The sequence below is a fragment of the Catharus ustulatus genome, chromosome 3 (genome assembly GCF_009819885.2).
Source record: "Catharus ustulatus isolate bCatUst1 chromosome 3, bCatUst1.pri.v2, whole genome shotgun sequence".
NCBI classification, from domain to species: Eukaryota; Metazoa; Chordata; class Aves; order Passeriformes; family Turdidae; genus Catharus; species Catharus ustulatus.
Window position 1 is genome coordinate 76,949,812 of NC_046223.1, and position 26,329 is coordinate 76,976,140.

General features: G+C 48.7%; 1 protein-coding gene across 1 annotated transcript; it reads right to left on the minus strand.

Moving 5' to 3' along the window:
* Positions 1-20,115: 20,115 nt before the first annotated feature.
* POU3F2 (POU class 3 homeobox 2) lies at positions 20,116-21,607 on the minus strand. The gene has a single exon (XM_033055574.1). It carries the CDS (start codon positions 21,516-21,518, stop codon positions 20,211-20,213), a length of 1,308 nt encoding a protein of 435 aa, XP_032911465.1. The 5' UTR covers positions 21,519-21,607; the 3' UTR covers positions 20,116-20,210.
* Positions 21,608-26,329: the final 4,722 nt, after the last annotated feature.

Here is a 26,329-nt window from a genome sequence, read left to right on the forward strand (position 1 = left end):
TGGTACACAATGAGCAGAATTCATCTCACTGAATGTTAGTTCTCTGAAAGTTAGACATCTACTTCAAGGGAGGAATCTGGGCACCTCTAGAGAGTTATCAATCTCCTCAGGCAGACATTTAAGGAAAGTAGAATGAATCATGTTCTAGAGAGCCTCTCTGGAGACTGTGGAAGCTGTGATTTAGCTCAGGTTAGATACTAAACTGAGATTAATTCCATCCAGTGCTGTATTACCTGTCTTGAAAAACAAGACTGAAATAACATCCATCCTTAAACCTTCAAACCCTCCAAATTCCATCCAGAGAGAAGCAAAAGAAAAGAAATTCTGACAACCTTGAGGAGTTTTCTTAATGCCAGGATCAGCTTCTGCCCCTTGCTAATACCTGTGGTATATAATTCATTTTATTTTATTAGTTTATTTGGCTTTTGAGTTTAGGGTTCTTTTTGGAAATGCATCCCCTTTCCCCATTCCAAAATCTCATGTACCTATCTGGCAGTATGTATCGTTCTGTAAATGCATGAAGCGAACACACAAACATAATTAATGTATTGCCACTATTTTGATAATGTTTCATATTGCTATAATTAAGACTGAGTAGTTTAACTGCTCTACTGTCATCAGAAATGTTACCCACTGTGCATTTGCAAAAATTGTGTGCTAAGTCCTGGTTTGTAGTGTGTGTAGTTATTGCATCTTATGGGATATATTTCCCATGTCATATCAGCAGGACTGGTAAATTTACAAAAACTAGATAAAATGTAGCATTTTATTATGAGGACTATGGGAGCGACTTTATAAATTATTTACATGTTCATTATTTCTCTTTAACAATAATTCTGTAAGTTGTAGCTTTTGAAATTGCAAGACTGGAAATCCCTGGTTTAGTGCATCTACACATACTGTGTCAGATGCAGTCAACATTTTTTCCCAAATGAAGGCATTAGTCCTTCACTGAGAGGATGATTTCTGTGGTTTTTTAGTGTTCTGACTTGATCATGAAATACAAGAAAGTGCTCTTTAATAAATGTTACCAGGCACAGGACAAGTTATGGTAACTGGCATTTGGAAGGACTGAGAAATAAATGAGTGTTGCATATTACAGATCCTCATGAGCTTCAGAGAAGGGCAGCAGCAGGAGGAGTCTCTTTAAGAAGATGCAGCCTCTGTAATAGGAGGCAGTGGTGAGATTTTCCTTTTCAGCTAATGAACTAAACACTGTTACTTTTGTTGGAGTTACATAGCTCTGTTTTCTTCTTGTCTTGTTTTCATTTAAGGATAGTAAATTGTGCAGTTAGGACAGACGTAAACTGAAGGGCATCCACTGGGAGGAATTAAGTTTTTCTGTTGCATGTTTTGTTCACCTTTTCTAAAAATAAAAGAATAAAAATACCCTCAACTATTTGAAAGCTCATTTTCCTTAGATTCTGAAGAAATGCAAATTTCAAGAAGGTTGAGAAAGGAAAAAAGGGGACTTACCCAGATTCATCTGGAAACTCATGGAAGGGTAGCCAGAGCTATTTATAAATGTGAAGAAAGTAAGTGCCTTGCTCTAGATCAGCTGTTACCTTTCCCAGAAACATAGCTTTCCACATAGTATCACACGTTCATACTTCTAAATCAAGATTTACCATTTAGATGCTCTTAATATTTACTTTTCATGTACATGTTCGTGCAGTAAGTCACGATGTCTCTTAATTTCATTTTTATCAACTACTTAAAATATTTTTACTTTGCTTACCACTGTGAAATCTTTTTTTTTTGTCATTTAATGAAACTATTTCATGCATGTACACACAGGTGCATGTAAGACTTAATTGCTGAGGTTTTTTGCAACTGATCCTTTTCTGAGGTTAAACTGCAGTTTGGGGGTAAAAATGGTAAAGTCTCTGGAGAAGATTCAAGGGTAATCTGATCAATGTATAGGAATACCTGATGGAGGGAAAGAATGAAGAAGAGGGAGCCAGATTCTTCTCGGTGATGTTCATGAACAGGAGAAGAGGCAATGGGCACAATCCGAAACACACAAGATGACACATTTTATGGGACAGGTTGCCTAGGGAGCTTGTGGAGTCTCCATCCCTGGAGATACTCATCATCCTAGGAGCTGACTGGGTGCCCTACTGAGGCCTACTTGAGCTGGTGGAGGCTGGGCTGGATGACCTCCAGAGATCCTCTTCCAGCCTCATCTCTTTGTTCTATGATCTGAGATACACCTGTGGTTGGTTTTTCTGCTTCATTGTACTGATTGCTGAAGAAGGTTGGGAGAGGGGAAAAGGAAGAATACCTGTCATAAGGAACTTGTCATGTTGAGAACAGACACAAGAATCTTGTATTGTTATTTCAGAAGTAACATATCTCTCCATTTAAGTTAGCAGGAAAATCTAAATCCAACTTAACTGGAGTAAAATTTTGGTAATGTTTTCAACATGCCAGCATACAAAACACACGACTGTTTTATGGAAGTGTGATTGGAACTCCAAAGCCTGAAAGTTACACTAAGGACTAAGAAGAATAACCCTGTTCTTGGGCAATGACAATAGTTTCTGGTTAAAACTGAGTTGTCTATAATACACTAGGAATAGTTCCATTTGTGTATGTTTAGTATTTGTTTACATAGACCTTACACTGCATTGGGATTGACATGGTTTATGTGACATTTATTCTGCTTACTCTGTTGGAAACTGAGTGTAGCAGTTACCTGTTTGTGGTGTCAAATGAATGAATGAAAATTCAGGTGAAAAAGAGGACCAAGTTTACAAAACACTGAGTTGTCTGAGTGTTTCAGGGAGGTGCCATGTATAATCATGGTGAGTTCCCATCTTTTGTATATTTACTGTTTTGCCATTGTTGGGAGTTGTTGTCTGCTCAGCATCAGAAGACGGGTTCCCTTTTATCAGACCTTGGTCTCTCTAAAATTTTCTTTAGGGCAGTGCCACAGATTTTTGCACATACTATTCTGAAATGAACAGAGGAAATAGCTAGCTTGGTTAAGATTTGGAAACTAATGGCTAGTCTATGCTTGAAGTTATTTTGGAATAGTTACTTTTTGCTAAAAGTAAATTAAAATTATCAGGAAATGGTGTGTTCACAGGCTTACCTTGCACTTTCTGATTTAACTTTGGCATACAGAAAATTACAGGTGCCCTTCAGCTGTCATAGTGAAATCTATGTGATTATGATCTTTCTGGATTTTGTTAGTGAACATAAAGCCACTTCAGCTCTTCAGCATCTTGTGGCATTTTACATTCATGTCCTTGCTAGGCAAATGGTGGACTTGGAGGTCATGGAGATTGGCCTAATTTCTGGAAGTGGGGTGTGTGAATTGCTTGGGGAAATTTCCTGCTCACTTTTATTCATATGTGCAGATGAGAAGGAAGGGTATCTCCAAACTTTCACAGTTAAATACCTAAACTCAGCACCTGGATTCATTTAAACATAGTAAGTCTCTCCCTGCCCCCATCACATAACCAGCAACAAAATGCTTGCATTGTATTTAGGATTTAATAGTACACTCCATTTTCTGCCACAGTAGGAGTTTGCGTAATGTAACAAGAAACTCCTATTGCATTACCCTTTAAAGAAACTAATTTCTGTAAAGGTGGAAGAGCAGCAATAGAGGGAATAGTTCCAGACTCTATCCGTAAATACCTGTGCTATGCCTGTAAGCACCAGAAGCAAGTTACACCTTTTTGCAATAACAAGTTGAGAAGGACAAAAGGGATAATTGCCTCTAAGCACATTTTCTGTAGCTGGAGGATATTTATATAATTGAATTTTAAATATCTAGAGTAGATACTAAAGTTAGGATGCTAGTTTCCTAGGTTCCTGTCACTGAGTAGATAGGTTCTTCTATAGGGTAATTCAGATCAGATTAGTCTTCAATTGAGGTCTTGAATTGACCTTTGGAAAAGCAGAGTTCTGTACAGACCAAATAAAATTTCTGTTGGAAGCTAGCACAAGTGGATTCAGAGTAAGAGGTTGCTTATCCGCTGGTGCTCTCTATTAGTCTCCTAGCTTGACTTGCTTCCACCAAATGCCACCACTTGCTTTGCTTTGCTAGTTGAACTGAATCTGATTGCTCCTACGAAATATCTTGGTTAAAACTAGAAAACTGCTTGTTTTCTAGTAGTTGTCCTTTTGATTGTTTGGGGTTTTTTTTCACTCTCCCAAATTGGCTATTAAAGCCAGCAGAAGGAAGGGGGCATTTAGCTTCAATTAAAAGAATAACAAGCAGCAGGTGGGAGCATGTTGATTGTGCAAATGTTTTAATTCAAATTAGCATAAATGAGGATAGCCACTCTTGATTGTGATCCAAAGCTTCTTAATTTTTACATAGTTTATCTCAGTACTGTGCCACAAATATGTCTAAAAATGAGGTTGTTTATTTGCACCTCATGGTGGTGGCTCAAGCCCTAAAGTATAAAATGCTACTGTGAACACGTGAGAACATTCAGGTCCTAACTGACTTCAGTAAATTCCCCCAAAAAGATCCTTCCTTCCAAACAGATATGGTAAGGTTTAGATTAGAAAGGCTAATAAGAGCATATTTAAAGTATGGTGAAGGCAGTGGTTAGCAAAACTAAGCTGGAGGGAAGGGCAGCAGTTCTCAGATGTGTTTTTCAGGACTGTTTTCCTGATCTTAAGCTGCATTGCCTCATGAAGCTAACATCCACTCCTTTACAGTCCTAAATATAGTCAGTATTCCAAGAGCTCTTTGTGTATGTGCAGTCTTAGATCCCAAATCTGTTGTCTGTGCCCCTAATCAGTAATTAGCCCCATTTTCAGTTTTGTGCTCTTCTTAGTATACGAGCACTCTTAACATCTATATTTGTTTTTAATATTCCTCCCTGAGACTCATGCTTTTCTTTTGTACTTAGGCAACTATGTACAAACCCAAAGGTGTTTGTATCTGCAGATACACTTCCGGCATGGATATCTGACTCCTCCTCATTTGACTCGTGCTTTTGGGCTATGAAGTATGGGTTGACTTGAACACACACACACACAAAACAGAGATGTTAGCCCTGTATTAATGAAGGAATTCATCTGTGATGCAGAAATTATCTAATGCCTTATATTGCTAATTCAAAGATAAAATCTTTGTATCTTTAAAAGTTAACCAATGATTTCTGTTTAGGAAATTAGGCCTGTTTTCTTCTGCTCTGCTGTATCATTTAAGATGTCATAATACTGTGTTGTGCAGTTTACTCCATTACTGCCATTATAAAGAAGTTGAAATTAATGTTCTCCCTGAGTTGTCAGTGTCTGCTAATTCAGAGATGACAGAAATGTGTTAAAATATAGTCAGCCTATAATATTTATCTTGCTTTGCACTTAATTTGTTTCCCTTTGACTGTATTGCAAAATGCCAAGTGTACATAAAATAATGAATAAGTAAAAAATAAATTATTTGTCTACATTCATTGACCTTTTGTGCATTCCTTTTAAAAAACAATGAAATACAACACAATATGATGCATTCCGAGGAACAATTTGGTTTTATTTTTATCACTGTTCGTTTTGAAATAAGACATCCTGGATGCTTTTTGGATATAAATTTGTAACCTAGCTTTTAAAAAAAATTATTATTAGAAAAGTGTATTATTATTTAATGATTAAGTTCCTCTAGTCCTATGAAAGCACACAGAACTAGGTGTGTTACATGAAATAGATGCTTCACTGCCTGAAACAGTTTGTTGTACAGAGCAAGAGACAACAGATGTATGTAGACAGATGGGATATAAAGCAGAATATGGAGATTACAATGTACCAAGACAGACCTCCAAGAAAAATATGATTGTTGAATTTCTTTCAAGAATAATTTCCTAGTCTAGTGCAAATTATGTTACCATAAGGTATTTCTTAATCCCTTTTATTATGTGCATACTGGTACAGTTGCTTTTAAATGTGGAGCTTAAGTAACATGATAAACTCTGAATTTAACAAAACTGTTAAGAGTTCTACAGCTTTAAAAATGGGCACCATAAGGGAACAGGTGATCAGCTGGACTCTGCTTGTCAAGAACAATCCAAATGTTGAATTGAAAATGAGCAACTGCTTTGTAAAGAGTTTGTCCTCCTTTTGATGCGTTACCTATCTATGGGTTCCGAGGTTGATGTTGGTTTAATCAGTGCCCATTTTCTTCTTGACAAATTTTTTGAGTGTTAGGTTCTCCTGATAGTGTTAATTGTTCAAGGCAATTAACCAGATACAGAGCTTTAAGTTTTCTAATATCTCTAAAGAAACTCTTAATAAGACTTTTAATCTCCAGCACCTCCTGAAGGGTTCTGCTTTCGTATCACAGCTTTGCCTCAGGCCAGTATAGTTTCAAATGTGCTAAAACTGTCTTCTAGCATCAACTTAGAGCTGCTGGTGCTTATGATTTTCCAGAAGTGTAAGAACAAAACTGGATCTAGGTTCTGTGCATTTGAACAAAACACAACCAACTTTTGACATCTGCTAAAGTATAGTTTCAGGCATCATTTCTGATGGCCCTATTTCTTGTGGTACCTGTTTCAGGGTACTGAAAATTCACACAAAAATCTGAAATGTGTCAGGTTTCTGTCTTTCCTCTGCATGACACTTCTGATAATGCAGTTTAGAAACCTAAACAGATAAAACCAGATTTCAAAATATTTCCGGATTTACAGACTTTAATGCCTGACAGCCTGTAATACACTTCTTGACATTATTGTTTGGCAACTATGCGTTATTATTTGGGCAACTTAAGGAGTTATATATTCTCCATGCTCATACTCTTACCTTCTCTATGTCCAGGCAGAAGGAGGAAAGCTTAGTGTTCTGTGAAAACATTAAAAAATGCAAACTTATCTCTGTTGTTTTGCAATGCAATTGGCAATCTTGACTGAAATTTAAACAGAACAGTGCAGATCTGATACCATGCATGCTGCAATTGTTTATTCACTGGTAAAATCAAATGTCATTATATTCAATGTAGGCATTTATTATTACAAACAGATTTTAACATAATGCTTTCCCTCACAATTTTTTACAGCTAGAAATAAAAAAGCCCTGATGCCATGACCAGGCAGTTTTGAACTGACAAGTATGTTCAGAAGTTAAAATAAATGCAGCAGCATTTTTGTAGTAAGGTCATGCCCACCCCTCTGGGTGGAAATTCACAAACAATCTCAGTTCAAACTTCAGGCCAATAGGTCCCTAAATGCAGTTGGAGCCCAGTGATGCGGTCTCCATCGTTTCTTTGTGAGAAGGATGAATCATGCTTACATTCAGCTTTGCTAATTGGCTACAAGCTCAGGGCTCAAAGTGCACCACAGGCAAAATATTAAAGGAAAAAAAAAAAGATAATAGACATTAAATTGCCTGTACTTAAAAACTACACTGAATGTGACAGAAAGATGTGACTGGCAATCTACTTAGGTTATCTTTTCTAGTATCCATGTCTAATAATAAATGTTAACATCACTGTAGTACAGAAGGTCTATCATAGAAGAATCTAGAAGAAAATTACTGTGTTTGGGATAAACTTCAGAGAACTTACTGTATGCTATCTCTGTTTAGAGAAAGCTTTGTTGTGTTTTTGCCATTGCTTCTGCTTAGTAATTGCAAAAGGTTTGTCTGCAAAATTATCTAACTGGCCCAGGGAGGGTTCATTGGAGGTGATTACATGTTATTTAAAACATCTGTCTAATTTTTTTCCCCGTTACATTCATGATAGACTTGATTCAATGCCTTGCAGTAACTTTCATTCCCTCAGCAGGTATCTTTCCCAGAAGCCCTACCTAGTGCTGAGTATAAGATGTGATTTTTAAAGTAATTGTGGAAGGGGAAAAACATGGTGAGACATAGCTTTCAGATGCCCTGGACTATGTTTTTATCAGTGCTGTGGCTGCTGCTTGACCTGGGGAGGAGTTTTAAAACAGTTCTGATTCATTTTACATTTGTGTGTCACCAGGTAGTATTTACTGTATGTGTTACTAATAAGAGTCATGGAGAAAAATTTTATGCAAGATAAATCACTATCTTTGAATTGACTAAGAGAAAGGATTTGTAAAATCAAAATATTGGGGACACTGATCAAACCTAGAGATCTACAATGCTGCTCTGATTTTTTTATATCTATACTTCTAAATAATTCAGTCTTTTCAGAGAATTATGGCAGCTTTCAAGTTAAAATATTGATCTGTGGGGGTTCTGCTGCTCTCCAAAAGGTATAGAGGCTTTCACATCTGTGTCTCCTCTGCTCAAAGTGGCAGATATTCATAAAGGAGGCACAGATTAAGGATCTCCAGCTAATGATCGAGTGCTGTCTATCATCTGATAGGAAGAAGTAAATTGTGAGGGGGTGGGGTTACAACCCCTCTTTTTGCCTTTTCCTAAATATGCAGTCCTTAGGCAGTTTTTACATCTTTCAGTTCCCTTAAATATTGTAGGAGACTAAGCGAATGCATACAGTTTCCTCTCTCTTTGCAAGGAAGTACATATACTGCCTTGCTCCCTAGCATATCTTTTTCCCTCAGAACAGCACTGTCTCCTTATAAAAAACACTTCCCCAGAAGTCTCCTAAAATAATGAGCTTAAATGTGGAAGAGTGAGGGAATTCCAGCTTCTTGCATCTTTCTGTCTGCTGCTGAATGATTCATATCTGTTGTGGCTCTGTTCACACACAACAGCAGGATCTATCCAGGGAAGGCAGAGGCTGTTCCCTCTGGCCAAGAAATAGCAATGCTGTATCTTGTCTCAAAACAGATATGAGAAAATGGTCCATATTCCCTTGGGATGCTCTTCTGTGTTGGGTAACAGGTTGGAATTGTAACATTTCAATGAGGCTGTTATTTGTGTTTTACAACACTCACAGCTGCTGCAGCCGCTGTCTCTAAGGTCTCCTGCAAACTCCACAGCGTATCCTTCTTACCCCAGACTCTCTGGTCACTGCTGAATTTTACCTTAACTAGAAGTCGTTCAGCATATGTAAATTATGGGGCTTTGCCCTGCCTGTAACAGCCTGTGACCATTTAGGACTAGCATGAGCCTACTGCAACTAGCCTTATTTCCTCTGGTGAGAGCTAGGTCCAAGTCTGGCAGTAGAGCAGTGCTGGAATTTGGTAAGCCTTAGATTCAGGCCTCGGGGAATTAATTGAAGGTACAGCTGAGGCTTAGCTGCTGGGTTATGTGTGTGTTCTCAGGGTGAGCCCCCTTCTGCCCTTTCACTAGAGATATGAGGCAGGAGGGCAAGAGTCATGGTGCGGGGCCAGGCAGGGGAGATTGATTTCAGCCTTGTGGGTAGAGCCTGTGGGAAGTGAAGGGGAGTGAAATAGAACCTATAGGTATAAAATCTCAAGTGGTCTGGCCCCTGCTGTGGTTGGCCCTGTATTTCTGAATGGTCAGCTGGAGAGGAGGCAGGACCAAAGCCGAAGGGACTGAAGGTCCTCTGAAACACTCTCCTCTCTTGGCTGGCTACACAAGGCTTGTGGGCAGGCTGGGTTGTCTGTCCTCTTTCTTGCCCGATCCAAAGAGCCTGACATGCATGATTAAATGAAGGAGTGCTTTAAGCTAAGGGCTTCGATTCCATCCAAAATTAAAAACCTCTGGTTTGGGACATGATATATATACTGAGCATGTACGCAAAATTAGTATGCAAAAGAACAAAAATGTTCTCCAGTTCCTCAGACCTATTAGCAAATAAATCAATCCTTACTTATCAGCTGGTTTAGGAATGGTCCCTGGAACAAAGCCAGCTTTTCCCTTTAGCGGCTGAACCTTTGTTATGGTTTTTTGCCTACTGTGAACAGAGCTATCTCCACAGGTAGGATAGACACAGGCTTGGTCTGTAGTTGAAGATGTAGCCATGGCTTACCTTTCCAATTCCTTCTGTACCCACAGCATCTCGTTTCTGTTATCTGAACAAGTCCAGCACTGATGTTCAGCTGGAAAACAGGTTATTTTCTCCCACGTCTGCTTACTGCTACAGTATTGGCTGCCTGTAGTGTGATTAGCTCTGTGCAGAATGCTTATTTCTTTCTAAAACTTAATCTGTCTTGGGTGTTTTGTTTTGTTTTGTTTCAGCTCAATTTGCTTGTTGAGTTAACAAGAGACTCTGAGATCGTGATATGTCACTTATCAGTTTTCAGTGCAATGAAGTCTGCTGTAGCAGAATGTCTGAATGTCTTGGGTTCTTGATATTCACAATATTTTAACATTTCCAGCACCTATATACACAGCGTGGCAAGCAGCAGTTACAAACCGGCAGCACTGAAATAAACACAAGATGTAAACCTGTGTGGTCGTACCAGCCCGTGCTGCTGTGGGGTTTGCACCCATACGGAGCCGAGCTCCTAACACCTCTCAGACAGCCTGGGGAGGCTGTCCTGGGCCTGGGCATCAAAAGAGAGCACCCAGCCAGCACAAAAAAGGCCCTGTAGGAGACCAGGGCTGTCCCCAGATCCCTGTTCCTAGGGGGTTCATCCAGTGGAGGAGAGTTTTGGGGTTATTGTGATTTTTTGGGGATGTTTGGTGACACTGGTCTGGCATGTGAGGCAGTTTGGCTTCAGCAAGACCAGAAGCGTTTGGTGGAAGGGAGAGATTTGAGCCCCGTGTCATCCCAGAAGAAGCGAGCCCCGTGGGAAGGCGCTGGCAGAGATGTGCTCAGGGCCCCGGGAGCTGCCCCACTCCCGCTGTCCCGGCTGTGCCCTCGCTTGCCGGGGGATGTGTGGCGGGCAGGGAACAGCTCCCGGAGGATGCGGGATGCCTGGCGCTGGGCTCACACCTCCCTCCAAGCTGGAGGGCAGGAGCAGGAGCCGCACCGCGCCCAGGCAGCGCGGTCAGAGCAGCCGAGCCCCACAGGTGTCCCCGCCATGGGACCACGCGGCTCTGCTGCTGCGCCAGGGGAAGTGACAGAGCTTTGTCCTGTTATCCAACATGCCTGAGCTGGAAGAGGGATTGCCTGTCTGAGGGACTGCACATCGCCCCAGCGGGAGGAGGAGAGGAGGCAAATAGCATCTCTCCCAGTTTCCAGGAGCTTGTAAATAAACCATGGATTTGCTGGGTGGTATTTCTATGCTGCTGTTGTTGTGGTTTTTTTAATCCCATCCAGACGGCAGGACAAGAAACGCTTTTTACATGGGATTTAGAAGTTTCTATGTGTATATTTTAAAAAAAATCCCAAACAAAACAAACAAACAAATAAACCCCCACAAAAACAACAACAAAAACCAACAGCAAACCAAACAAAGCCAACAAACCAAAACCAAACCACCAGAAAAATGAAAAAAGGAAGGGAAGACAACAAGCGTACTCACGACTTTGTCACCCCCCTCCCAGAGGCACCACGGGCTCCAGCGGGCTCTCTGCCATGTGTCCCTGAGGCCAGACCGGTGTCCTTGCGCGCAGTGAGGGCGCGGGCTCCGGGAGCGGGAAGGGGGATGCAGGATGCTGGCTGCAGGACGTTTGATGCTGGATGCAGGACGTTTGATGCTGGCTGCAGGACGTTTGATGCTGGATGCAGGATGTTTGATGCTGGATGCTCCCCTGCCCTTCCCGGGAACTCCCCGCGGCGGCGCCGGCGGCCGCTGGGGGGCGCCCGCGCTCCACGCGCGGCCCCGGTCCCGATCCCGATCCCGGCCCCAATCCCGGCCCCGGTCCCGATCCCGGCCCCAATCCCGGCCCTGAACCCAGCCCCGATCCCGGCTCCAGCCGCGGTCCCGGCCCGTGGCGCCCTCCCCAGACCGGAGCGCTGCCAGCGCTGAGCCCGGCCCACGGAGCGGGGTGAGCCGATGCTCCGCGGGAAGCAGAAACAGGACCCCCGCCTTCCAACAGCCTCCAAAGCCCAGCACCGCCCGTCCCCTGTCAACACCGACCCTGGGGGAAAGTCGGTCCCCAGCCACAGCAGCGGAGGAGTCGTTTATCAGAGGCACTGGAAGCCGTCTCGCCCCTTTGTGCATCTTGCGGGATTTCTCCTCGAACAGGCAATTGGCAAAGGTTAGGAAGGCGTCTTTAGATCCCCTATAATCCCAGTTTAAATATTAAAAGTATAAGCAGCCTAGGCCCAATATTTACCTATGTAACTCCATAGATTTCCCTCCAGACCTGGACTTCTAAGAATTTAAGGGATGGTTTGCGTTTCTTCCTTTTTTCCCCACCCCTTCTTTATTTTCCCCCATCCCTTCGTATTTATTTAACAAACTAACCTGAAGAGGAGGGGGGAAACGCCAACAAAAAAAGAGCAGTATTTTTATGACCGAGAAATAGCCAGTCTCCCTGTCTGTAACGTGAAAGGAAGGCGAGATTCCATCCCCGCCGCCCGCTTTGTCACCGTCTGGGTTTAAGTGGCCGCCACATCAACACAAAAGGCCAACACACACACACACATCCCAAAACTCGACACAAAAACTCAATTGGCTCAAGAGTGAAGATGGGTAATTTGATAAGGAAATAATGTTCATGCTCTGGTGGGGTCTGGGTTCCGCTCTGTACCCCCACCGTGCTTCAAGCGGCAAACGCCAAGGAAAAGGGGGAGAAAATCCCTCAAGAAAGTGTTCAAGATAAAACTAAGTCTCAAACGGGATTAAGGTTTTAATTACAATTCCCTATAGAAGTAACATGTTTGATGAACTGATCCTATCAATTAATAGTAACCTTAATTTAAAACTTATAAAATAGCTTTGCATGAGGTATACCTCAGACTCTTTTTTTTTTTTTTTTAGGGAAAAAACCCCATCATGACGGCTAATGCTACAACCATAAAGTACTAAAGCACTAGCAGAAGAAATTGTAAAGAAGAACCGTGCTGCTTTGGCTAGAAATAATTACTCGTGAACGCTTTGGGGGTGTTCTCTCTGGTGGTGGGGGGTACAAAAAAATTGAAGTTATTTTAGAAAGGGAAAATAGATAGATGTTTCTCCCCGCCAACGATATAATGTCATAATAATTTTGGCCCACGCTATATTAAAGAGAAAAACAAGGTAATTGGAACATACATCAACAGTTTTCCATGAAATAAGAGTTAAAAGAAGTAATAGAACTAATCACTGTCTCCTCAAATCAAGTAGAAAACATTTCAATGCACTAATTAGAGTAATTAGAATAATAAGACTGCCTATATGTGGTAAGACAATGTGTACAAACAACTTTATTTAATGTATACTGGTAATCAGCGATGCGTGCGTGCTTGAATGCTTAGTGCAATAAAATTCACCCCCGTCCGCCCAAACAATCAAATACAAATTAGTTTAATGATTGTGCCTGCTTGAACGTCTTAGAAATCCACAGGCAGAGGGAAATAAATAGCACCATCCTTGTTTGTACGTCTCCCCTACTGACCAAGGAGCTGATGCCTCCATGGACTTGGCAATGAATGACTGTAGACATGAATGAATCAAGGAGGGAAAGAGAATTAATGAATGAGTCAGGCTGGCTAAAAACAAGTCCTAACTTTTAGACGAACGCCTCTTACAACTCCCGGGACGGGAGGAGACGGGACGAAGAAGAGGAGGGGGAGAACGGTCTCGTCATCACTTTTACAAGCTGCCTCTGCCTGCCAGGATTTACCGCCGCGCGAGGAGGAGGGGGAGAGGCACCGGCCGCCAACTTCCAGCGGGCCTGATCTCTTTTTAGTCTTTAAAAATGACACCTGTGCGGACAGGCCCGGGGACACACGGAGCGGCCGGGTGGGACCTTGCGGGAGAGCCGGAGAAGCGATGGGGCTCCCCGGGCGGCCCCATCCCCGCCGAGGGAGGAGAGCTCCTGCTCCGGGCCGGCAGCAGCTCTGCCCCGGCAGGACACGGACGGGGCCAGGCAAACACGGGCCGAACCCGCCGTCTCCCCGGGGCCAAGGGGTCCCGGTGCCCCCTCCTCAGCCGCCCGGGCCCGGCCGGGGAGCAGTGCCCGCCGCCCCTCCCGGCAACGCTGGCACAGTTTCGGCTCTGTTGCCGCTGTCCTCGCCTCATCCCTCTCTTTGCCCGCCGACGGGAGAGCAGGATACGATCCCTGCGTCCCGCGGGGATGCTCGGGTCGGGCGGCGCTGCCCCCGGGCCGCTGCGGGGCCGGGGCTGCAGGAAGGGGCTCCCCGCCGGCACAGGCCGCCTTCCCGGCCCACTCGGGACACTCGGCCGAGTTCCGGAGGTATTTACAGGAGTTTGCAGGGAGAGATAAACGCTTCGAAGGAAGAGACCCACAACGTGGACCGGGCCACGGGCTGAGGCCGACTGCGGCGTGAGAATCCACGCTCCGCAGCGGGGACTCGCCCGCCGGGAAGCCCACTTGTTTGGTTCATAGTCTGATGAGAACTCGGGTCTGAATACGAGTCTTTGCTTTTTGTTTTACCATTTCTGCTAAAGCACGCTTTGGCTTTTTCCCTAACTAGTTTCCCCCTCCTGCTCCCCCAGCAGCGCCCGTCCGAATCAGAGGTAAACTCGCTTCTGCAAAACATCTTCCTACATCCCCGACGGCAGCCCGGCCATGCTCCGAGCACAGAACGCCTACTTAAGCCTCTGCAACTCTGAAAATTTGGTTTTTCATCTTTTCCGTCTCGAGATTTAAAGCCAGAGTGGCAGCCCAGGCCGCGTCCCTTCCGAAACTCACAATAAATAGACACCGGCCCGCAGGAGCAGGGAAGGCGAGAGAGCCACGATTCCCAGAACAGACCCCAACTCCCAGGCACCGCTCTGGAGGCAGCAGGAGGCCGCCGTTGTCCCGTCCACCGCCAAAAAGCCGCGGGCAGTTTCCTTTCCTCACCCCCGCTCCCTGCTCCGCAAGGCGCTGCCCAGGCCCCGGCTGGGGGGACCCCCCATGCCCGCCAATCTCCCCCAGCGCTGTGTCTAAGGCCAGAGGTCTAAGCCGGACTAAGTCACCTCCCTTCCCCGGCCGGGTCAGCCGTGCTCTATTCCAATGACCGACGGCACAGCAACAAAGAGCCACCAAACCTCCAACAAGGCGGCTCGGGACAAACCGAGGCCTGGGGCCGCCCGGCAGGCAGGGGTAGGCAGCCCGGGGAGAGGGCTTCCCCCATGGGATCAGCCCAGGCCCGAGGAAGGTGCAGGCAGCCGGGACCATCCCGCCCTACCCCCGCGGCGGACAGGGGCGCGCTCGGAACCCGGGGCACCGGAGAAAGGGCCGAGGGGGCAGCCCCGAGCTGCCGCCAACAAAGCCCGACGGAGAGAGACACGGCGGGGCGGAGCCGGGGCGAACCGCGGCCTCTGCCCCCGCCAGGGCTCGCACGAGCTGCCCAGCCCGAGAGCAACACCTGGCCAGACACCATCCCGGCCTGCCCCTCAGCCTGGGGAATTTGTAGGATTATTTCTCCTTTCTCCGCTTCTCCCTTTCCAAACCCGGGTCCCCTCTGCCCACTTTCAAGAGAGACGGCGCAGCTGGGCGGGAGCTCTCCGGGTCGGGCAGCACCGACTGCGAGGCTGCACACACCGGGGGTGACAATCAAGACTGACAGACTTGAGGACATAAAGTCTCCTCTCGCCTTCCAGTTTCGGCCTTCACCAGAGAGAAAGCGAACCGAGGAAACAGGGTTTTTGTTGTTGACATCTGACCTACGCCAGAATGTCCCTGCTGGAAATGAGAGCGAGGGAGCCCGAGGAGCTGCCGCGCACCCTGACATCCTGGAGAAGGAGCATCTTGTAGCTCCTTCATTTCCCCCTCTCCTCTCTCTTAAAAGAGAGATCGAAGGAGATAAAAAGAATGACCTCCGAACCAGCCGGCCTCCCCACAACCAGTCCGGAAGGACGAGCGTAGTCGCTCCCGTAAGGTCGGCCTCTCAGTGGGCAAAGAGCCCCGGAGAAGCAGCCCCGGGACTCGGCCGGGGACGGCCCGATCCGAACAGCGGCCGGCCGCGATCCCCGGCACCGGCTGAGCAGGCCAGCCCCGCGGCTGAGCGGGGCCTGCCCCCCGAGCGAGGCACCGTCCATCCAAGTCACCTCCTGCCCACCCGACACGGGAGCGCTCCCCCAGAGCGGGGCCCTGTCGTCAAAGGCGAAATATTCCCTGGGCGCCCACCCGAGTGTCCTGCAGAGGGCAGAGGCTGCTCGCTTTCCGCAGCCCGTTCCGCGGGCTATTGACCAAGGACTTCTAAATCCATACCCAGCTTTAACATTTTACCCGTCAGCACGTCTGCGGTCACAAAACACTTCTTCTTTCTGTCACTTCTCTTCGAAACTATTGATAAGATCATTTAGCTGAATCTGTTCGGGATGAGTGTAATATTGACTAGAAGTTAGAAAAGATGATTAAATCTAATAAGCCTAGAAACTATCGTGGGGGGGCGGGGTAGGGGGGGTGCAGAAGAGCAGGATATCGCACTTAGGAAACCGAGCCAGGCACGAAGGAGCTGAACACACACCGCCGAGCGTGCGAACACCGCGCAGTTGGATGTTGCTTGTCGGAGCGCCAGCCCCGCGGGTCCCCAGCCCGGACCCCTCCGGGAAAACCGACCCGCTCGTCACCGCACGGAGCCGCAGCCACCTAACGTGGAAGCGGGGCCATCGCCGCGGGCCCGGGGCCCAGCCCGGCCCGGGGGTGCGCAGCCCCGCTGGGCAGCCGCGTTCTTCCTTCCTCCTGCAAACGGTACTCCCATCATTAAGCCCCGCCTTTTTGTTTTGCTTTTCTCTCTTTTCTCTCTCTCTCATTTTTCTTTCTTTCCTTTTTTTTTTTTTTTTTCCTTAAGGAGTCAGATGTTAAATTATAAAAAGGGACCGAGAAGAGTCGAATCTCTTCTCCCCCGTGCCTTCCGCCAGAACATGCAACAAACTTGAGGAGCAGACCTCCCCACCAGCATCAAAGGCAGGACAGCCCTACCCGCACAGAAATCAATGCTCCAAAACACACGGCTGTGGTTCATCTGCGGAGAGACGCAATGAACACAGCTCCCGAGGCTCTCCTTCAAGACCCTGAAAGTTATAAGCGTGGAACCTCTCGGTATAGGCATCAAATTTATTCCAAAATTTCCACGAAATAGAAAGGAACGGCGGTGCTTTTACACAGAATTCAGCTCAGTATAAGTATTGGGGTCTTCTCCCTCCAGATCTTAAAAACTATGCAAATCTATGCTATCTTTAAAAATAAAATAACGATTATTTCAATAATTAGAAGAAACTATTAAGGTATTGTGCATTTCTGTTTTATGTAGATAATAAAATATTACTTTAACATAAATATATAAGGATCTCTGCGTTTTTATTTTTCCCCACAAGCACATCCAAATGTACCAAAACAAAGTATTTTTAAAGAGACTGAACAAAAAAAAATTACATCCCATATAGATTTTGTTCACCTACTCATTTAAAGCTACAGAAAAACAGTTTCCAGAACCTGTTTGCTTTAAAAGAAATAAATATACATTGAGGCAGGCCACTTAAAAATGATATGAAAATATTTCCCTGGGTAGCATTTAAAAAAAAAAAGAAAAATAGACAAAGAAAACATTGAAACTATTTCTGCATTTCAAAGGACAAATATTAAACATATATACATAGTGGTAAGGTTTGCATGGTAACTTTTTTTTTAGTAAACCTATTTGGAGTTTGAGGCTTTCTCAAACGTCCTCTCAACTCTGTTGTCTGACCTTACGCACATATTAATAAGTGTCTGAAAGTTCATTTCCTCCCTTTACCACTGGATCTGCCCTGATCTGATTCCCTTCACTAGGCGCTAGTCCTCAACACTTTAAATAACAAGCAGCTCAACACATAAACAAACAAACAAAAAAACCACAAAAAACCAAACAAAAAAAAAAGAAAGAAAAGAGAAAAGCTTGGTGCCCGTATCTTTTTAACAATTGTTGGAAAACCAGGAAAAAGGCTAATGCATGTGCCTCTTAGAAATCATCATCTGTCTTACCAAGAAGAAAGAAAGCAAGCAAGAAAGAAAGAAAGAAAGGGAGAAAGAAAGAAGGAAAGAAAACCCAGTGTCACAGGCATTTTAAAAGACAATGAGAAACATATTCTAAAGCCTTAGCTACTGAATGCAATATTTATAGGAGAGTTCTGCAAGAGAATGCTTCACTGTTTTTTCTCCATAATTGTCCAACACTCAACTAAGTAAACTTTTAGATTATAAAAATGCTTTGTCTCTATAGCACCCGTTTGTGCTGACTAAATGATCCCTTTATGAATTTATAACTATCATAAAGTTCCTCTAATGTATATGCATAGCTGTGTGTGTGCATAAGTACACAAACACGCACGCAGACACACGCACATACATGCGCTGCTCCGAGGTCCCGCTCCTCTGCTTCCCTTCAGAGCTTTTTGTTTTCCTTTTTTTTACCTTTTTTTTTTCCTTTTTGTCCCCGTGGGTTTTTCTCTTTTTTTATTTTGGAAAGTTAACCATTTCTCATCAAGATAATGTCACGAAATGCACTTTAAAACTATTAGCGAAGGGGAGGGGTGGGAGGAAACACGGATTGAAAAATGGCATTTTTCCCCACTTCATTTCATTCCCCAGTGAAAGACACAAGGCTGCCCAAGTTAAAACTGGTCCTTTCCTTCAATAAATTATACCACAATCTGACCAAAGGACAAGGGGAGGATGGGGAGGAAGAGGGGCTGGATACAAATAGAAAATAAAATAAAATAAATATGGAAAGTAAAGTGAAAAAGAAATGCACACGGTCTCTGTGGAGAGGAGGGGGCAGCGTGTGTTTACAGGCAGGTGTAAGCACCCGACCCCCACCTCGGGCCCAGCAGCTCCTCAGGCTCTCCCTGGCTCTGCCTTGACATAAAACTGCTCAATAAAAGAAAGTTTGGAGGCTGATATCAGCCCGGGCGGCGAGACCGGGGATGCCAAAGGCACGAAGGGGAGCCGCGGGGGGAGGAGGGGAAGGAAAGGGCGCTGAGGGGGTGGTGGTGGGGGAGCTAAATAATCCCCTTTCCCTCTCAAGGAAATGCCACTTTCTCTGGGGAAACTCTGGAAACATGCTGTTCCCTCTCTGCCTTCCCCACACCAGGCCTTGCTTGCCCGCACTGACATAGTCTGGAAGGGTTGCACGTATTTTTTTTCCTCCCCCTTTGGTTGTGCCTCGACCCCCGGACACACTGCCTGAAAATGAAGTTTACTTTTTTGATTTGCATTATTCTCCCTTCTCCAAACTCGACTCTTGCCATTAAAGGCATATATTAAACAATTACGAGAGTCACACCTCTGGAGAATGGAAGCTGGAGGTGCATATATATGTGTATATAGAGAGATTATATATATGTGTATGTATGTATGTCTATGCACGCATGCATATGTATACAGACACACACATATACTAATTCTGTTTGCTATGGTAAAAGGAGAAAATAAGCGTTACACGTATTTAAGAATACTTGTTTATAACAAAAGTTCACATATACACATAAAGCAAAAGCTAAAACACAGTAACATATTGTAGACCGGTCACTGGTTGACTAACGCTCACTGTGGAAAATGCAAGTCATTTGCAAAATTAAGGTCGAAAAGGAAGGGGAAAAAAGAAAAAAAATAAACATTTTGTTTATGTAAACTTCGATTTTCTTGCAGTGCAAATTGGTACTGTTAAATACTGTCTACATCAAAAGGGATAGCTTTTCAGTTCTCTTCCTTTTTTTTTTTTTTTTTTTTTTTTAAACATATATTCATACAGGGGATCCACAGAAAATAAACACAGCAGCATGTGCCAACACCGAGCGACATTCCACAATGCAATCTGCCTTTGTGTGGCGGGAGGGGGCTGCGGAGGGGACCCGAGGTGGCTGTGCCCCCCCTTCTCCTCCGCCCCCTCCCCGGCAGGGCAGCGCCGTATGTTTTGGCCAGCGAGTGAGGGAGTTTTGTGCGAACCGCTTCGCCCTGCGCCTGCCCTGCCGGTGCCTGCCGCTGCCCTGCCGCTGCCCGCCTGCCTGCCCGTGCGCGGTACCCACTCCATTCCCGTGCGCGGGCACTCGCCTGGAAAGGTCAAAATACAGCATCACACCTCCTACCGTCTAAGGGACAGTGTGGTGCAGGTGCTTTGTCTGTCTATCTGTCTGTCCGCTGCGATTCGCGCTCGCCCTCTCGCTCGCTCGCTTTTTGTTTTCTTTTCTTTTTCCGCGTTTGTTTCTTTTTTTGATTTTTTGTCTTTTTTAAAGATAGGAGAAAATAAAATTTAAAAAAAAAGAAAGACAAAAAAAAGAAAAAAAAGGAGGACAATCAAAAGTTGGGGGAAGGAGAGGAGGAGGAGGAGAGGAGGAGGAGAGGAGGAGGAGGGGCCGGGCGCCCCCGCCGCGAGTTCACTGCACGGGGGTCTGCACCCCGTGGTGCGGCGGCGTGTCCCTGCTGGCCCCGTACACGTCCTCGGCGCCCGGCAGCGTCCCTCCCGGGGGAGTCATGCGCTTCTCTTTCTGTCTCCTGTTACAAAACCACACTCTCACCACCTCCTTCTCCAGCTGTAGGCTGTCCGCGAGCGAGGTGATCTCCTGGGCGGAGGGCTTGGGGCACTTGAGGAAGTGGCTCTCCAGCGCGCCCTTGACGCTCACCTCGATGGAGGTGCGCTTTTTCCGCTTGCGGCCCTGCGCCGCGATCTTGTCTATGCTGGTGGGGCTGCCCGAGGAGGAGTCCGCCTCCTCCAACCACTTGTTCAACAAAGGCTTCAGCTTGCACATGTTCTTGAAGCTGAGCTGCAGGGCCTCGAAGCGGCAGATGGTGGTCTGCGAGAAGACGTTGCCGTAGAGGGTGCCCAGCGCCAGCCCCACGTCCGCTTGGGTAAATCCCAGTTTGATGCGCCGCTGCTTGAACTGCTTGGCGAACTGCTCCAGGTCGTCCGAGGTCGGCGTGTCCTCGTCGGAGTGCGGGTCGTGGTGCGGCGGTGGCCCGGGGGGCGCGGCGGCGGCGGCGGACGGTGCCGGCCCGGCCGCCCCGGGGTGGGGGCCGTGGGGCGGCGGCGGGTGCTCGGGGCCGTGGTGCGGCGGTCCCGGCGGCGGCTCCTCGTGGGCGTCGCGCAGGCCGTGGTGGTGCAGCCCCGGCTGCCCGGCGCCCAGCATCCCGTTGACGGTGAAGCCGGGCGGCTGCGAGTAGAGCAGCCCCGCCTGCGCGCCGTTGGCCGCGGCCATGCCGGGCGGCAGGTGCGCCGCGCCGCCCGCCCGCCACGCCGCTGCCGCCGCCGCCGCCGCCGCCGCCGCGTGGTGCCCTCCGCCGCCGCCGCCGTGGTGCACCAGGTGCGGCGCCCGCCCCGGCGGCGGGTGCTGCGGCGGCGGCGGCAGCTCGTCGCCGCGCCCGCCCGCTTGCACCACCGCCGGCTTGATGTCGGGCTGGCCCAGTGCGCCCGCCGACCAGGGCGCCTCGCCGCCGCCGCCGCCGCCGCCGCCCCCTCCGCCGCCGCCGCCGCCGCCACCGCCGGGGCCGCCGTGGGACAGCGCCGCGATCCACTGGTGAGCGTGGCTCAGCGGGTGCCCGTTGCTCTGCAGCGCGTAGTCCGCCTGCACCAGGGCGCCGGCGTCGCGGTAGCCGCCGCCGGGCTGCATGCCGCCGGGCGGCTCGGCGTGCACCATGGGGGAGCCGGAGGCGAGCAGGCTGTAGTGGTTGGAGGCTGCGGTCGCCATGACTCGCCGAGCCGCACTGATCGCGCCGGTTAAAGGCGCCGCGCATTTGACAGCTACTTTTTCGCCTCGGGCGCCGCGCGGCGCCCGCGCCCCCCCGGCCCGCGCGGCGGGGCCCACTGCGAAGGCACGCGCGGCCGCCCCGCCCCGCCGCCGCACGCCATTGGCTCCCCGCGCCCTGACGGACAGCGGCGCTCCCGGCGACCGCCGCCGCCGCCGCCCGCCATTGGCGCTCCCCGCCGGCCGCGCCCCGCCCCGGCCCCGCCCCCGGCCCGCCCCCGCTGGAACCCAACTCCAAGGGGGAACGGGGCGCGGGGGAGCGGCGGCCGCGGGGTGGGGGGAGCGTAGGGGAGGGCAGGGGCGCGCCGCCGCCGGCCCCGCCCCGCCCCGGCCCGCCCCGCACCGCCGGCGGGAGGGTGCTGCTGCTGCTGCCGCCGCCGGTCCGCACGCCGGCTCCTGTTGCTCGCGCCCCGACGCTCGTCTCTGCGCGGAGCGCGGCCGCGCCGCCCCGGAGTGGGTGCTGCGGGCCGGGGGGTGCCCGCCTGCCCGCCCCCAACTTTCTCAGCGCCGCCTCGCAGCCGGCCCCGCCGGAGCCGGGGAGCGCCGCGCCCCCGGGGGCGGGGAGCGGGCGGCCCCCTGCCTGTCCGCCGGCCCTGCCCTGCTCCCGGCACCCGGTGGTCGCCGGAGCGCACCGCTCCTCCGGGAATGTCGGGGCCTCGCACCTCGGCCCTGCGGAGGTGGTTTTGTTCCGCTCATCCCGTCCCGTGGGGACGGGATGTTTGTGGGACCGCCTCAGCGGCGCTGGCGATTCTGCATGGATGCGGAAGATGGGCATGAGAGGGTGGTGGGAAAAGGAAAAAAAATAGGGAAAAAAGAGTGGGATAGGGAAAAGAAAAGAAGTTGCGGCCCGGACAGGAAGGAAGGAGACCCTGGAACTGGATTCGGATTTCCTAGGAATTGAGCAGCGCCAGGCTGGCCAACGCCAAAAGAGTTCGCTGCCCATTTTTGAGCTGAAATCCATAGCTTTGTCTCGAAAATAAACTGCTCACGGGGGTAGGTGCGCGTCGCAGGCTCCCGCTATCTTCATCGAAATAACACAATAGGGCGGACCGGGGAATTTATTACTACTAACAAGAAACAGCTTTCTTCTGCAAGTTGTTTATAAATCATCATATTTAAACGTGAGCGCTGGAAAGGCTCCTTGCCTGGAAATATTCCTCTGCGTGGGGGTGTGGAGGAGCGGGGGGATGGGCTCCTGCACATAAACATATACACAGCAGCAGCATAAACAGGATATCCAGTGCCCTGAGACAAGGGGCGCAGCAGGAGTTACCTCGTTTCGTTAGTTCAGAGCGTATCAAGAGCTCCTTCTGCCGGGGGGTGGGGAGGGGAGGGAGAGAGGGAGGAGGAGGAGAAGGAGAGGAGGAGGGGGCGCAAACTTTGTCCATGAAAGAGTGGATATTCTTCCTAAGGTTTTTTTGGGTTTTGGGGTTTTGGGAGGTTTTTTTGTTTTGTTTGTTTGTTTTTTTGTTTTTTTCCCCCTTTCTTCGAGGTGCAGGCGAAAGGAAGAACAATACTGCCTGTTCTACGAGGGTTGCGGAGAGGGAAGTCAGTGTCTCTGAAGTGAAGCTGTGCCTTTTGTTTCCCGTGTGTAAACAACTGGGCACCCAGGAATTTTATAATTTGATGCTCATTTTCTCGTCTCTCTCCTCCCAATTAGGTGTAGACCAGTGAGTTGAAACAAAACAACAGGGCAAGTCCGCAGCAGGCTTCTGCCAAGGCATCGCGGGGACCGTCCTGGGAGAGCCGCCCCGCTCTCCGCGCCCGGGCCAGCCCTCCCGCCCCGCTCCTGGGGCCGCCGAAGCTCTGCCGGGGCGGCTTTCCCGCTAGCCCGCCTCCAGGTCCGCTGCCAAAAGTTCGTGCGTGGACGAGACGCGAGGGGCCAAGCCACGCGTCATTTTCAGAGCGAGGTTTCCACGCGGCGCCTCCAGCGTGCGCTGCTCGCCGAGCACGGACCTACCCCGGTGGTCGTCCGAGGGACCTCCCTTGTGCCCCGGCCCCACGGACTGCTGGTCCCCGTGGAGTGCCCGCGGCACCGCGCTACCCGCGGCCAGGAGACGGGACACGGGGTCAAGGAGATCCAACCAACACTTTTATGGCGTGGGGGAAACCCCTAAGGGCCTGCCCCAGTCGTGCATTTCCCGTTCCCCCTCCCCGGCCCTCTCTGTCCCACCCGGCCCTCTGGCAGGTGCTGCCTACTTCGGTCACCGTCCTGCGTGCCTCTCAGCCCCGCCGGCCCAGCGGCAGATCTCACGGGCTAGCGGTAATCACAGCTACCTGAGTAGCACCGCGGCTTTAGGAGGCGGACAAACCCCGTCTCCCCGGCAGAGCCCCCCGCCGTCCCTCCTGCCCCCTCCCCGGCGGAGCGCACGCCCGTGGAGGCGCAGCTGGGAGCAGCGAGGAGCGCGGCCGGTGCATTCAGAGCCGCCGCAGACTCCACCTCCTCGTCCTCCCCATCATTGTTAGCCCTGTCATTAATACCGCTCCTTAAGCATCCTCCGCTCCCGTCTCCCCCCGTGGAGAGGAGCGCTGGGGAGCGGGGAGCGAGCGCCCGACCGCCGGTCTTGTCGCCTCGTCGCTGCCCACCGCGGGCTCCGGCTCCGGTCGCCGTTCAGGTCCGGGCCGCTCGGGATGTAAAAGAGACAGTCATGTGGCCCCTTTCTGGCGGAGCTGACCCCGCGGGATTAGAGGTCTCACCAGCCTTTCTTTCCTTTTCTCTGCTCGCATAAAAGCAGGTTGAAGGTGATGCGGTGTCTTGGGCAGACACTGCAGTGTTTTGATTCAGCTCAGCCCTTTTCACTGTTCAAAGCAGCTGTTCAAATACTAGGGCTGCTTACTTTGACGTGAAGAAGATTTTCAAACAACCCCAAAAGCTTTGAACTGACAGGCCTCCTTGATATCTCCTTCATTGCAGTGCAGCTACTCGAGAATATTCGCTATAAAATACATAGAGCGCCACTTAACTGGAGCTGAGTCCTGGCTGGGAGGCGAGGTGCTGCATACACATCAGGTGCATCCAGAAGGATGCGGGCGGGTTGCGGGAGTCCTCTGGCCGCCCCCCGCCAGCCCCCCCAGCTCCCCACCTGGGGGTCCCCTGCCCGCCACCCGCCCCCAGCTGCCGCGGCGGGCTCCGGCTGACGAGATGTTGGGCTCCCTGGTGTTTCAACTCCGTGCGTGCCGGAGAGAAAGCTGCGTTTCCAGCAGCAAAACAAGAGCACGGCTTGTTCCTAGCGAGCCTCGGCTTCCAGCCGCCGCTCGTCAGCCTACCCAGCTCGGGGGGCTGGGGGAACGCTCCCCAAACGCACTGTTGTGTGTGCCTTGGGATGCGTGAGGCTGTAGGGTGGGGAATAATATTTGCATGTGCCTGTTGTCCTGTTGTGTTTAGAGGTGAAAAGCTTTTTTTTTTTTTTTTTTTTAACTCTTCTCTCCAAACCTTGAGATAGACTCACGCAGCTAAAAGGAAAGGAGGAGGGGGAGAAATCCCCGCGCCTCCTTTCCGCGTCTCTATTATCTACCCATTAGATGTTGTTTTAGGAGGAAATGCGCCAGGAGTGCAAAGACGTGGAGAGTCGCTCAGAGAATTGCTCGGTGCAATAAACGTGAGACTCCTGGTGCTCGCTTTAAAGGCCAACTTGGAAGATTTGTGCTTATTGCTGGGGCGCATTTAATGCACCTTTTGTGAGATGGGATTGTTTTGATCTCTGCTTCCTTTTTAACCTTTCTCTATGAGGTATTCAAGCCTGTGCTTTCGTGTGGCTCTTTCCAGTGTTGCTCCGAGGAGTCTGATTTGGCGGACAGACCCAAGACATGAATGAAACTTCAACTTTAAGGGCCTGCGGAGAGACAAAACTGAGGCCGGGGCTTCACAAGTGATTGCTTTAAAAAAATCCAATCTACACAAAGAGGCAGCTGGCTGCTTTAATGAAAACTGCTTAAAGCGGCAAGAACCGCAGCCTCAGGGATGTATTTATAAGATGACTCAAAAGCTACACTTTCAAGTTGCTTCTCCTCGGGGTAGATATAACAAACACATTTAACTAAGAAATCTAAACAAAAAGGACAGAAATTGATAACTTTGATTCCACAAGCTCACATTACCCACTGAAATTAAAATCTGCCATCTAAATAGATTTCTCCACCCATCTCTAGAGAAAAAAAAAATCTCTCTCTGCATATATGGACATACACACGTTTACGTGTAAAATCACGTAAATTTTTGCCCTGCTAGAATAATGATTATCCCAGAAGACAGAATGTAGAAAGGTGTAGAATAATAATAATAATAAAAGTTCCTGTAAAGTTTGTATTAATGTTCATTTCTAACATTCCCCACAACTCTGTTCTTCCGGCCACTTCATTCATCTGAGAATCTGCTATTTTATCTGCATCAGTGTTTAAACTAGGGGGATATAATATTCTAAGTTCAGTATTTGAAATTAAATTATTTGAATTCACGGATATTAATCTTTTCCCTTCATCCTCCAGTTCTGAATCTTGTCATTAAAAATGATCCACCCTTTGTAGTCCGCAAGTGAATATTTTATAGACAGATACCGCTATGAAGACTTCTAACGCAACGTCAACCAGTCAGACTTAGCTGTTGCAGGGATTACTTTGAGTAATTTATCAAAGGCAGGCTGCTAAATTTTGAGTGGTGAATATGAGGCCTTGGGGGAAAAAGGAGAAGAAGAAGCAAAAGGAAAAGAAAAAAAAAAAAAGACGAATTCCATCAGTCTACGAGATAAATTCTGGTT